The following is a 13,725-nucleotide window of genomic DNA, read 5'->3' on the forward strand; positions in this document are numbered from 1 at the left end:
CTGAACTTGCACAGAACGTGGGGTAGTCTGAATAGTTTTCCCTGATTCATGATTGTAATGGTGCTTTATAATTTTCCTCTAAAGAATACATTAGTTTATTTGGAACTTTGTAAGCTATTAACTCAGTTAACTGATAAACAGCTGTGGTGACCATCTGTTTTAAAGTAAAGGCCAGCCAACAAGTGCACGAAAAAACATTTTGTGGTACGTGCAAGACTAGAAATTTGCCTGGATTATATCCAAACAGAGAATCATCGGCGAAGAGAAGCTAAGGAAATAAAGCGAAAAAAACCCCATGGTTGTTGTCACAGCTCAGCAAGATCGTTATCGCGATAGGATCATGATAGGAAATAAACATGCAATAGTTTCAGATTAGAAAAATAGCATATTCCAACCTCATTTAGTCATGATAAGACCAGTTACATTTTCAACTTTTAAAAAAGCATTAAGTCAAGCTTCTCTCGTGTTTCCACTTCGATAAGAAATGTAAACAAAGATCCGTTTTTCCGTCGTATAAAATCTAGAAGGAATATCAGTGACTGTAAACACTTTGGCGCAAAGGTATTTTGGCAGAATTATCAAATAGCAGGAGAAAATCTGCCCTTTGCAGGTGGTAGTTGTGGTGAGTTTCGTATTCACAAAGTACTTGAAATAATAGACCATAGTACATTCTCCCGCAATAATCAGCAGAAAAAACCAAACATTTATTGACTTGCAGTGGCCAACAACATACAGTCTATAATTAATTTTCATAACACTGATTTATAACGCGGATTCGAACGATAACTTTGCTAGTATTACACATTTTTTTGCTATCAATATTACTAACAAAAATTTGAGATCCGAAGTAGAACGATCGCCGACGGTCACTTGAATAAAACACAACTGTTGAGTTAAAAAAAGTAAAACGTTCGCCGGCGGTAAGAACTAGAGTGTACCAACAGGCTCACTGGCACGTATAAAACGACCAAACAGCAATTCAGCGCCCTCCCAAACAGTTACAACAGCATCATCAATTTAACTCAACCATAAAAAAAAGGATAACGTTAGCTGACCCATAGTATTGGGGCTACAGGGAAAAACATCAGTCTACTCAAGCGGTAGTTTTTCTAACAGACTTACCGCAGTGGCAAGTGTATCTAAATTTAGGTTATTTGCTTGAGTAGTTGTGTTTGCAGACGTCGCTTGCATTACATGTAATTGTTCACCCGCCAGAGTCGATTTGAGTCTGTTTATGAGCAAGCACGTGGAGTACAAATTTTCTGATCACATGACATTATTCTGCGGATCACATGACAATCTGTTTAAGATCACGTGTTTAGAATCGAACCGCTTCGGATTCAAATTTCCAACGGCAGTTTTACCACTCTACTGGTTTTGATAGTATGACAAAGTTCTTTTAAGCTCTTCGAAGTTTGCTTTCTTGTAATTAAAAACTCCTTTAAGCACTGGTCTAGAGTCGGTGGATGAGAGACCAATTCTGAAAGAAATGGAATTATGGTCTGACTCCACAACATCCTGAAAGGAATATAAATCATCGATGAGATCAGGAACAGTAGTTAGTACCAGGTCCAGAATACTATTGTTACGTGTAGGATAAGTGTTTACTTGGGTAAGAAATGCATCGTTTAATAATTCGTAGGCATTCCAATAAATAGTCTCTGAGGAAAGAGGTACTTGGTTAATCCAGTCAAAGTTAATCAAATTGAAATCACCAGCCAAGAATACCTTATCGAATTTGTTAATAGCAGTGAAAGATTCACGTAGCAATTCAAAATACTCAATTCCAGTATTTGGCGGACGATAATATGAACCAAATAAAATCTTTTGACCCGCAGAAGAAGTGAATTCGCACCACAATAACTCACAGTCAGATTCCAAGTCATTTCTTCTCCAGGCAGTTATGTCAGATTTGAAGGCCATTAACACACCGCCGCCTCTTCGAAAAATTGTATATCCAGTAGGCAAGATTTCATGATCGAACACTGTGTCGTCGAGCCATGTCTCTGAAACGGTGACAATATCAAACTTACCAGCATAAACTACAGACTGAAAATCCAGAAGCTTGTTACGAAGAGAGCGTGCATTCAGTACTATGCAGTCGAGCGAATGCTTATCTCGTCCAATTGAAGGTGAAAAATTAAAACTATGATGTAAACAAGCCGGTGTCGTTAAAGGTAGCGGTGAACAGGCGGGACAATTCCAAGAAAAATTGTCGACAAGTTGTAGTTTCTTGTACTCCCTAGGTTTAACCTTTCCACACTTGATATGACACCACTGGTTACATGTGTCACAGGAGAGAGCACGATGGTTCTTTGCAACTGTATTATTACACACAGGACATTTGTCAGGACCGGGATTCGTACTTATATCACCACTTCTAATTATTCTTGTAAGATGGAAGAAAGATGAAGAATTCGGATAGTAACTTATCCGAGATGATAAATAAGTCCTGCCACGGACTGACAACTTAAGATGGCGTCTCTGTTGAATCGATGCACGACGATAAAAGTGGATAAAACCAAGGCTCCTAAAAGAATAAAACCTACAAAAAGGCGCTGCATTGAAGAACAAATCCGAATAGGGTTGACTCGAATAAACGTTCCAATTGAAGACGAATAGATATGCTAAAATAAGCGTCGGCAAACAGCAGATCGAAGGAACACGTCTTACCGCGGCCATGTCACGCATGCGTCCCTTTGCGTTTCCTAGGTACTACCAATCAAACGAGCCAATCATACTGATTCGCGTGTTTGTAAAAATATCAACCAATCTGAGCCTGAGGGTCAGATCCTGACCCTGGCGATTGCATGAAAGTGAGATTCAAGTCCATGGTAACCAGAGGTTTTTCTCTTCTCGCCGCTTCGCAGCTCAAGAAAAAAGCCTGTGAGACTAGGGTATTTGTGTCAAAATATTATTCCAAAAATTTTGTTAAATCCAACATAGTAACATTTGTTTCCGTTTTCTCACAACTGCTTTTTAGTCCTGATTCGACGTCCTGCATGCACAGCGATTCTACTTGCATTTGGAACGATGATAAACCTTTTGTGGCAACAGTTGCGTTTTTTAGCGATGCGAAACAAAGTGAATAGTTTACTACGAAAATCAGCTTAGCAAAACTTAGTGGGACACCGGAGACATGACAATGGGGATTGTGACAGTCAAGTTTCCCCTAAGTGGCGGGCGAAAGTTTAAATGTATAACTGGGGGTCGAGGGACCTTGGTTTCAATTGACTTTGTTGCGCACGAAACCAAGCTATCATCAGTTGAGTGACGTTGGCGTGTCACGCTTCTTATCCAATCAGTTTATTGAGTGTTATGTAAGGTCGCGATGCCATAGCGTTTAGTCACTTGCTCTTAGACTTCATTCAGTGTAGGAACCATGACTCCCGCCTCGCTTTTCGCTCAAGGACTTACCGTGCTATGTATTGCTTTTCATTCCCCAATGATTTCGCTCGCGTCCCAGTAAGTGTCTATTCAAGTCACTTATTTCTGATGTATTTGTGCTTGGTGAAGATTTAATGATGAAACTCAATTTTAGTCGCTCACAGGTTCATTTCTTATCTTGATTAATCTTGCCAATCTCTCCAATTCCCTAAAGAGAGCGTAAGGATGCAAGAGTAGTTCTACAACCGGTGCGTGGCCAGCTTATGCTATCCTCTAGAAGGATCAAACTTGGAGAGGTGTATTTGTCAGGAGGTACTGCTCTGCGAGGAGAAAGGGTAGGTTATGCATGCTTTACAACCTTATGACTTTTTGAAGAGAAATTGCACTGAGAAACAAGTGGCAATTTTCGCCCCCGTTACTTACGCTAAGTCATTTGTCATCTTTAGTTGCAAACATAGTTAAACTAACCACTTATGTCTGTTATTTCTCCCACTTTCTTTTATTTTTCCGGCAAGAAACAATATATGACTCCAACGGTCCAATAGTTATAGCTTTAATTGAAGAACGCAAAACCAGGCGCCTTACACATCGCTAGCAATACCTGTGCCATTTGCAATCTCACTTTTCTTTGTATGCCCCCACTTAGCGGCCTTCATTGTAACATTTACCGTATTCCGTTTTTTTTTTTTTCGGTTTCTTCGTCTTCGTCTTTTAGGGTGAAACCGGACCTCAAGGAGACAAAGGAAGCCAAGGCCCCAAGGTACGAAACCTGAGCGGAAACTTGAACGCTAATTCGCGTGCGGGTCAGTCTAGAATGTGATTAATATTACAGACGTTGTTACATTAAAATCCACACTGTTCTATCTAGCCGGGACTATCTGCAATATCTGTCGACAAGTAAAGAGTTTTAAACCATATCGCTTACGGCGGTCCTAGATCCGATATATTAATTAGTCTAAAACAGATGCACTCGTGCACGACTTCTGTCTGTCATTTCAGAGGGGCGAGAGTCTTGGACTAACTAAGTTCCTCGGCTTTATAGCTGAGGTTTTATAAAGAGTTTATCGTGCAGTTTTCCTTATCTAGCACTTAAAATGAAATCAGGGAGGCAAGATGTGACTGCCACTTGCTATCGTGAAATCATCGACCTAAAAAAATGACCTCACGCGGGGGTATGAAGAAGTAAGGGAAGATTAAACTCATCGGCTTGCGTGCTTTCCGTTAATTGTCCATTGTTCAAAGAGGATGTTGTGGGGAGTTAGTGAAGCTGCGTTCTTTAGGCTACCAGGTTGCCTGATCGTATCCAACTTGTTCTTCTTTGGCAAGGCTCCGGAACTAATGTAGCTGCTAGTTCAGTATTTCCAACTATTCGGGATGGAAAGGAGGCCGTCGAAGTTTCCCAATTTTGGAAATCTAAGATTAATTCTTAATTATCCTACAAAAGACTTGCACATTTAACATTTTTTGCAGAGGACGGTTTCTTGGATGAACGTTAAGCCTCAGCTAACGAAAGTTGGCAAAATCATTGACATATTATTAAAACATCACTTCCATTTTCTGCTAGCTTCGTGGAATGGCGATATATTTATTATTGAAGACAAGAGTCCATCACCATCATGGTAAAGGGCTTTAGTTAAAGAGTTGTATCGAACTACCACAAATCACTCACTGTACAATAGTGAATCGTGAAGTGACTTTCAATTGTCAATTTATCCCCTTTTTCATAACTTAATGTTTCATTATGGATATGCTCTACTTTATTTTTTTTGTTTATACGACTAAAATGAGATCAACCCGTTACGGATCAATTTTGGGGTCCGTATCAGACATAATTCGTCTTGCTCGCGAGAGGCCTCCCCGATGTGCCATCTGAGCCGCACCTAAAGTGGAGAATTCGAAGTACTCAAATTCGTCTCTAATTAAAGGCTTTGTCTAATCCCTTGATACAATATACCCGTAAAAATATCGTGAGTCACACTGTGGTCACTTTGCAAGGGCGATCATGCGTGGTGGTCCATACCTTTAATGCCTTCATTCTAGCTGGCTATTGAGTGCCAAGGTGCTTAAATCTTATGTTTTTTAATACCACTAATTTCCAAAATAGAAACGCAAGTGATACTCTACGGTCTCAAGTAACTATTTCTTCCACCCTTTTGTTATGGGTGAAGGAGAGTGATTTGTTTAAGAACAACGAATATGCTCTATAAATGGAGCTTTGTCAAACCCTTCATCCATTTCAACTTTCATTTGCTGTGTGAACGACCACCTCAAAAGATTTTGATATGATACTCATGCCTAAAGTTCCTCTCCCTCTTTCCACGAAAACTTTTCCAAAGGCGCCATTGCTCTACCGATGCGTGACTGAATATTGTTTACTTACGAAACCTCTAACTGATACCCTTTAATTAAGTAAAGCGCGACCCCTCGTTTCGGTCTACAACAAACTAGAGATAGCTAACATGTACATCTCATTTCCGTCAGCTTAATAGAAAAAATTTATCTAATATAAACTCAGTATGAAATCAACACAGCAACTCGTACCTGTGTGGCAATCGTACCTGTCAGCAATCCGAATTCAAAAGAAGAAAACCCCTTTGATTTTCATGACAAGTAAATTGGAGAGTTTATTGGCTTTCGCTATTAGAAACTTAGTTGTTATTTGAAAGTACAGATTTAAGAGAACTGAGACAGTAAATTAGATTATACGACCGGGGCTAAGCAACGAATTGTGAAATCTAACCAAATTTTTAACCAGGACCTAAAAAGGAAACAAGAACGGCACAAAATACTACACTAGTGTTAAAAACATTACACTGGCTGCAACCCATGTGTGATTTTTGACCGTAATTCTACTTTTAATCTAGTTAAGAGGCCTAAGTTTTCTAGAAATAGAGCCTTCACAATCCGATGTTGTGGTCATGTTTTATCCCATAAGAGCTACAAATAGAACTAATTTTTAGTCATTTTTAATCTTCCAGGGTGAAAAAGGAGACAGTTGCACATATGAACACAAAAGCATCAAGTTCGTATCGCGTATTATTCCTACATCCTTCCCTGTAACTTGCAATGAACGGCTTGAAGGTGAAGTTAAGTACGATAAAAACTCTGGGATGCTGAAAATTTGCAGCAGGAAGCACTGGTTACAGCTGCAGACTGTCCCACTGGGAGAGATTAACAATTCACCTCCCAGAAAGTCTTGCCTACAAATATTGCTCAATGGAGAGAGTCGAGGCAATGGTATGTACTGGATAAACCCAGTTGGCAAGGAAAACACGCGCAATGCATTTCGTGCTTACTGTGATATGACCACATCGGGAGGAGGCTGGACTCTGGTTGCAAAAGTAACCGATGACTACAGTTGGGTGTGTCCTGACCGAGATGGGGGCATGTGTTCAGGCTCCAAGACCAATCCTTTGTATGGCAATCTATTCCATGACATTCATCAAAGGGACACCGTTGATTTGTCCATCAAAAACGATGCTGATGCCGGAGTCCATTTAAACAACTCGCTTATTCGGATGCTTTTCTTATCTGGCCGTCAGTCTGTTCGGCTTACCTTTGTTGGCACAGCCAATGATTGGACGCCGTCGGAAGACGCCTACGCCGTCTTCAACCCCAGCAAAAGGAATGCAATGTTTGTGGATCATGCGTGGGGCCAGTACGCTTTGGACAAAGTGGATTATACTTGGAATATCATTAAACACGCTCGGAAAGACAAGACATTCACTGGGAGGATCATCTGTTGGGGAAACAAGGTGACACACTCATACCGTTTTTATGACCATGGTCTTCACGTGGGCTCCCCAGCCGCTGCAAACAAACCATGTCTACTTGACAGCAATCAAAATGAAGTCATGCTCAAGAGTCACTATGCAACAATACAAGATACTCCTCTCAAAGCGCGCTGGGATATAGCTCAGTTTGGCTTCCTTGGAGCTCACTATGTTCAGGTGCCGAACAAACGCATTGCAGTATGGGTACGCTGACAACCCTTAGCCTCATCCCTGGAGCTCTTCTCACTATTTATTATTATTATTATTATTATTATTATTATTATTATTATTATTATTATTATTGCTCAAGCCTAGATTTGACGCCGGTTTACATTTTACTGGATATCAAGTCGTCACTTACGTTACGACCTTAGGAATCCCTGGGCACCCTTCTTAGAATCTTTGCCAGCTTTCTGTAATTCAGGTAGCCTCGATTTCCGCCGCTCACTCGAGTTCGGGTACTGACTCCCCGAGAAAAGACGGATTGACACGTGTCTGTAACGTAAATTCAAGATGTAATGTATGCAAGGTCAATAGTTGCAGGGAAATGCCATAAACATCTTAACAAAACACCGGCGGCCCAAGCCGCAGACATGAACACGTAAGTGACTTTCTAGGTGTGTTGTGTTACGAAGACACTATTTTCAAAGGTTTGTATGGAAGCTGAACAGTTTTGTTTCAAACGGCGTATAGGTTGCTGTTTTGTGAATAAAATAGGGTTACATTAAGTCAATAAGTCATTAAGTCAGAGAGAAAGACAAGGCTGAACAGTCCTTTCCGGAGTGGCTGTCGCTCGATACGAAAACTTCCGATGGAAAATACCCTCCGACCTCAATCTCTCCATCGAGCAGAGATCTTGCAGTTTCCTGTCGATTCTCTCGCTACGCAAGTCCATTCAAATATCATTCAATTTTTTTTAAATAAATACTACTGAGCAGCACACAGCAACAGATCTCGTCAACTTGCTTCATTTCTCCGACCGGTTTCGTCTGATTACACTGAGAATTGTAAATTTTGGGGCTCACGGATTTAACTTTAAATTCCGATTGTTATGTAATTACTGTTTTGTATATAGGCAAGCTTACGACATGAGCACGTACATGATTTTCTAGCGGTGTTATGTTACGAAGACCCCTTTGCTTGTAACGCAGACAATGAAATGGGAAGTTTCTTTTCTTCCATGTTGTTTGTTTCAATAAAATGTTTGGCTGGAAAAAGTTTTTGTGAGATTTTGTCGATTGATCATGTTCGAACTTAACTAATTTGCATATGTGTGTTGATATTTTATATGCGAGTTGCTTCCATAAAGATGACGAGAATTTTTAGCCATTTTGTATTTCAAGTGTTCTTTCTTGCAAATGATGAATAAGTAGCCATAGTTTTGCACGTCTTAAAATATTTGTTCAGCCATTCTAGTGTGAAATGAACTTTATTTGGGAAGCCAACAATATTTCTTTGCTGGTTTCTGGTTAATCCAGGTTATTGCTTCCACTTACTAGTGCGAAGATTGTTTACATTAGTCATTAACACGAAGATTTTTCAACAATATATGGCTTTAATGTAACCTAAAATCATTCTTCATATTTATTAACCATTTTCTTCACTTTGTGTTTTTGTGTTTCAGCATTATGATTTGCGATGATTCAGGTTCACGTGTTCGTAAGATTGTTTTTGAATTTCATAAATGTTAAGATTTTTAATTGCAAACTCTGTTTTGATTGGCCACTCAACCTTATTGTGTAGTTCACCCTGAAGTCAAAAAAAATACTTTTCGTTTCTGAGGAAACAAAAAATAAGCAGTGTTTCGTTTCCGGACTGAGCATCTCTTGGGGTGATGAGAAATATGCTGCATTCGACCGGATCTCGATCCCCTAGCCTACTTCTTCCATTGCAGGAGTTACTAGGAGTACCTATTGGATTCCCAGGCTTTTTTTTCCGATTTTTTTTTTATTTTCGGCATTACTCTTGGGAAAATCCAGTTTCGGCACCTTCATTACCACGTGCCTTCTGTTTTTGTGTAACATGTACAATAGGCAACCCAGTTTACGCTGGCGGAGCGTCTATTTTCAATTGATCCTTGCTTCCAGTTCATTAGCGAAGTCTGAAGAGAAATTGCACTAGCAATGTATTTGAAAGCCGTACTTTGCCCTTGGCGCCGACTGGAAAATTAGTAAAGTTTCCTAACTCAGGCAATAGAAAACGACACAATACTATTCTCCAGATTCTCGAACACTTTCCGTTGTTGAATCTTGGACGTTTCCCACCTTAGGGTCTCGGTACAGGAAAATGAGGCGTCCGCTGAAAAATAAAATTGTCGCGCCACTCATTTTTAATAGGGTTAAACTTTATATCATATTAAAGCTAATAGATTAAATTATTTGAATAAATTTCTAGTTTTTTTCAGTATTTAAATTTTTTTTTTTAGTTTTGAGGCTTCAAACTCAGAACGACCGAGTCTGCTGCAAAAATGCACTTTATTGCGAAAAATAACCGCACTTTGTTGCATGTAAGTCACATCTGAATGCACTCCAATACCATGTGAGAATTTTTTTATATGTTTCGAACTGAAGAAAATATCACGCACCAAAGTCGATACTTGAATTTCACACTAATTTGGGCAGAAAAAGTGCCATAAAGTCAGTCTCTGAAGACAAACGAAAAATTCCTCACATGATATTTGGGTTAGTACAATCATCTATTAGAACTAAAAATTTGGGAGCGATATCTTAAAACCCCGTCGATCAGGACATGAGGTCCGAGAAGCTGTAATTTTGGCGTTAAAATAAAAGGGTCTAAAAGTACTCACGAGTGACCACGAGTGACCACTAGTGACCACGATTGAGATTTAATCAAAATATTTCAGTGCTGTTATTATGACGTCATTACAGATTCATTTTCACATTATTTCATCAAAATAATGTAAGATTAGTAAGAAAAAAAGGTTTTTGAATTGTCCCCGTTTTGGTGTTTCCGGTTACTGTTTAATTAAGTCATTTTCTTTTCTGCCTAACTAGTGAATTCTACAGGAAAAAGGACAAAAGCCATTTCAGAGGCAACTGTCAAAAGCCAGCGAATAGGAATCAGGCTAAAATTAGAAATCACAGACGTACCAGCTCGTGATGTGACAGATCGTCTTTGTCGGTTCAAGGTCAAAAAAAGAGTTTTATTCATGTACTTTATTCCACTTTATCTCTGAGAACGAGATCATTTATATTTTGATGTATTTCATTGAAACACACCAGCTTGGCTCGGAACCAGAATCGGCAATAAAGGACAAACTTCAAACAAGATCTCTCACAAATTACCTGGCTGTACGTGCTCTAAACAAACGTCTGAGACACAAACTAGCAGCATTTCTTCTCACTTTTACGAGAACTCATTGGGATTAGTATAACGTCTTTATAACATAAGGGCAAAATTGTCTTGTCACTGTCGAGGCACATCGAAAAACAGTTAGGCAAACAGAGAAAAAAAGCTTTTGTTCGCTCGCATTTCAAAGCCAAACAAACAAATCAATTATTTCTTTATGTCCAAAAAGAATACAGATGATTGTTATTTAATTCTAATAGATACGGTACATTTGATGAAATGATGTGAATGTGACGTCATAGTAACAAAACGGAGATATTTTGATTCAATCTCACTCGTGTTCACCCGTGGTCACTCGTGGTCACTCGTGGTCACTCGTGGTCACTCGTGAATACTTTTAGACCCTGTCTTAAAGTAAAGCCCTAGCATATCGAGCTTGAAGATTTTGCGTGCAGTTCACGGTCTGCTTGAAAGCCAATTATGCTCAACTGATCAGCGTTCGGGCATGCGCTAAGCTGTCAATTTACACCCAATCCTTTCACGTGTGATCGACATGATACGTCAATCATTTTCCTCGCGAAGATTATGGTGAAACAAAGAAAAGCAATTTTAGTGGTTTTAAACTTATTTTTTTCAGAATTTTTTTTCGGGAAAATATATTTCACAGCCCACCGATTCAAGATTTGCAAAAACAAGAAATTTGGGCGACAAACCCAAATTTACCTTTACCGAGACCTTAAAAGCACTGTAAAGCTGAAACTTTGGCTGGGTCAAATAATCCCTCGCAGCAATGGTTTACCGAAAAAGCTATTGATATGTTTGACACACATAGGGTCAACTGTATTTCTGGTGGTCATTTCTCTCTGTCCTTTTGATTGACCATCAACTACCAAAGGCCGCCCTTTATGTATTGAATGTCAAAATTGGTGTAAACGTGAATTTAGAACCGCTTTGAAAATTACCAAGTAGCTTGACAGATCAGGCACGTCTGAAATAAAGGCACATACAAGCATCGAAGCCCAACCTCGTTCCCAGGGCTTTTCACCTCTGAAATGGTGGTGAACTTTTGAGTCATGTGTACTTAAATCAAGAAAAGAGTACCACGCACGTATTGTCGTTACGTTCAGTTTCTCTGAGTCCTCATTGGTTCAATTCTTAGTAAGAGCCTATTGTTTATAGGAGTATAGTCAAAGCAATAAATTGGGTTTCAGAGTTTTACTGAAAAGCGGGCTGTGTTGATGTACCTGGGTGGTACAAAAGAACGACTTCGTTTCCACAGCAGCGTGTCTTGGAGAACTAACCTAGCCTCCTGGACGGCGTACTTTGAGGGCAAAAGGCCATAATCCATCAACCACGAGTCTTTACTGGGGTTAATACTCTAAGTTTTAGTTAAAGTTTTCATTAGCTTAAGGCTTGAGTTGTGTCGCTAAGCATTATCGCTTCATCAAAATGAATGGGAGGTTGGCAATTTTCTTTTATTTATCGCAGATAATGGAAATTTCCGCTAACGGTTTCCTTGATGTCTTGTAGACTAACTAGGAGACTGTTCTTCAAGAAAGCCGCATTACCATCAACCGCCAACTCCTCTTTTAAATCAATCCGTTTTCTTCAACGAGTCTCATAAAGCTCGCGACCCGAGGGTTGGACTCGCCTGTGAAAAGGGCGGGCCGGGATGCTCGTCGTCTCGCTTAGGGGCGTAACTTTCGGATTTTGGTCTCACCTAAGGTGTTACGAGCAAAAAGCCAGCATATGTAGCCCATATGTAGCCGTCAAGGTCTTTTAGGGTCAAAAAAGCTTGGTCTTCGTACTAAAGTGTTTTGACGTCGTTTATCTCTAAACCTTCGTCATTCTTTGAGGGACAGTCGGCTATTTTTGATTTTTTGAAGTAAATGAATGGACAAAGGAATTACAATTCATTATTTTTATGAATGAATATTAGATTAACATGAACTTTTTAACAGAAAGAAGGGCGGTTATTAATTGATCTTTTGAAACTACACCTTTTTCCTTCCACTGTTGTTAACCTGCTGACACTGGTGACATGCATAATAACAGATCGGAAATTGAACATTCCAATAAAATGACAGGTATGAGAGTAATATAATATGTCTGTCTAAGGAGTCAAAGAGAAGTCTGCGCACTTTTTTACGCCATAATGCATAGGGGCGTTGGTATACCGCAGAATTGCTGTTCATTCGGCGTAGTTTCAACAAGCAGTAACGACGTTACACATTGATTTTTAAAAACCCTAGTAAAGGCCGAGTTGCTAATAGACTTAATCTATGCAGGTCATTTTACAGTCAACTATGACTTAGTTTTTTCAATCAGGTTTAAATTTATTATAACATGAGCCTGAGTAGAATTAATACGCTCGCCCTTTTTGCAGTTACAAAATATGGTTTGAATCTAAATGTCTATTGGAAAATTTTCAAAGACTTACGGGAGCGTTAGAGTGCTCCAGGAACTATTCTCGATTTATTTCAGTTGTAAGAGGCAGTGGGGACAAAAATAGGAGAACTATTTTGTAACTTGCGAAAAGGAGACGTCCTGATAATCCTAGCCTAGTTGCAGCACGGGACGAGTTTGTCTTAATTGACTGACTTATAGACAAGAGAAAAACTCTACTATGACTTGCTCGTCACCAACAGTACAAGTAAACTTAATTAACTGGTTAGGAGCACGCCATGGTGTTGGTTTGAGCTTAGTGGACCATGAGATTGGGAAAGTACTCCAGGTGCTAGTGCTATAATAATATTATGGCTTGAGATTCTGCTCCTTCCTTGCTCAGTGGTTCGTGTGGGGCGAAAAAAGTCGGAACAAGGCAGATAATTTAACTTCAAAGTGAAAAGAAAAATCATTTTACGGTCTGCTGGTCCATGTCAATACATATCTGATAGTGGCTTTCCTGGTTGGTAGCTGGGCTTAAAACCCCTCCACTAGCCTTAATTGGTCAAGGTGATATCTCAATCGATCAATAACTTGAAAAGTGTACATAATTTTAAATAAAAATCATAAAAAGAAGTCAACCTTGCATTTAACTGGTTATTTAAGCAAATTTAATTACTTAATTTACTTACTGACCGTGTATGAGGGCCATACTTGGGAATATTGGCCCGTGGTCCTTTTTGTACGGACCTCGCGCACCATGCCTGAGAGCCAATATTATGTACTTATTGACCGAGTAAGAGGGCCGGACGGCAAAATATTTGGCCTGAGGTCATGGCGTACGGACCGCGTGCCATAACCGAGGGCCAAA

The 13,725-nt window shown here is 39.6% G+C and overlaps 3 protein-coding genes across 3 annotated transcripts in view; 2 read left to right on the forward strand and 1 right to left on the reverse strand.

Moving 5' to 3' along the window:
* Nucleotides 1–4, forward strand: part of LOC138020982 (uncharacterized) — a 1,071-nt gene extending 1,067 nt beyond the window's left edge. Inside the window, exon 1 of the mRNA XM_068867859.1 lies at nucleotides 1–4. This exon is cut by the window's left edge and continues 1,067 nt beyond it. Coding sequence (XP_068723960.1) covers nucleotides 1–4 — 4 coding nt within the window.
* Nucleotides 5–1,366: 1,362 nt separating this feature from the next.
* Nucleotides 1,367–2,682, reverse strand: LOC138020983 (uncharacterized). The gene has a single exon (XM_068867860.1). The coding sequence runs from the start codon at nucleotides 2,680–2,682 to the stop codon at nucleotides 1,369–1,371; it is 1,314 nt and encodes a 437-aa protein (XP_068723961.1). The 3' UTR covers nucleotides 1,367–1,368.
* A 684-nt stretch (nucleotides 2,683–3,366) lies between these two features.
* Nucleotides 3,367–8,368, forward strand: LOC138019793 (uncharacterized). The gene is made up of 4 exons (XM_068866684.1): nucleotides 3,367–3,465; nucleotides 3,602–3,722; nucleotides 4,103–4,147; nucleotides 6,366–8,368. The coding sequence occupies exons 1-4, from the start codon at nucleotides 3,383–3,385 to the stop codon at nucleotides 7,371–7,373; spliced, it is 1,257 nt and encodes a 418-aa protein (XP_068722785.1). The 5' UTR covers nucleotides 3,367–3,382; the 3' UTR covers nucleotides 7,374–8,368.
* The last annotated feature ends 5,357 nt before the right edge of the window (nucleotides 8,369–13,725 follow it).

The sequence above is a fragment of the Montipora capricornis genome, chromosome 10 (genome assembly GCF_036669925.1).
Source record: "Montipora capricornis isolate CH-2021 chromosome 10, ASM3666992v2, whole genome shotgun sequence".
Taxonomy (NCBI): domain Eukaryota; kingdom Metazoa; phylum Cnidaria; class Anthozoa; order Scleractinia; family Acroporidae; genus Montipora; species Montipora capricornis.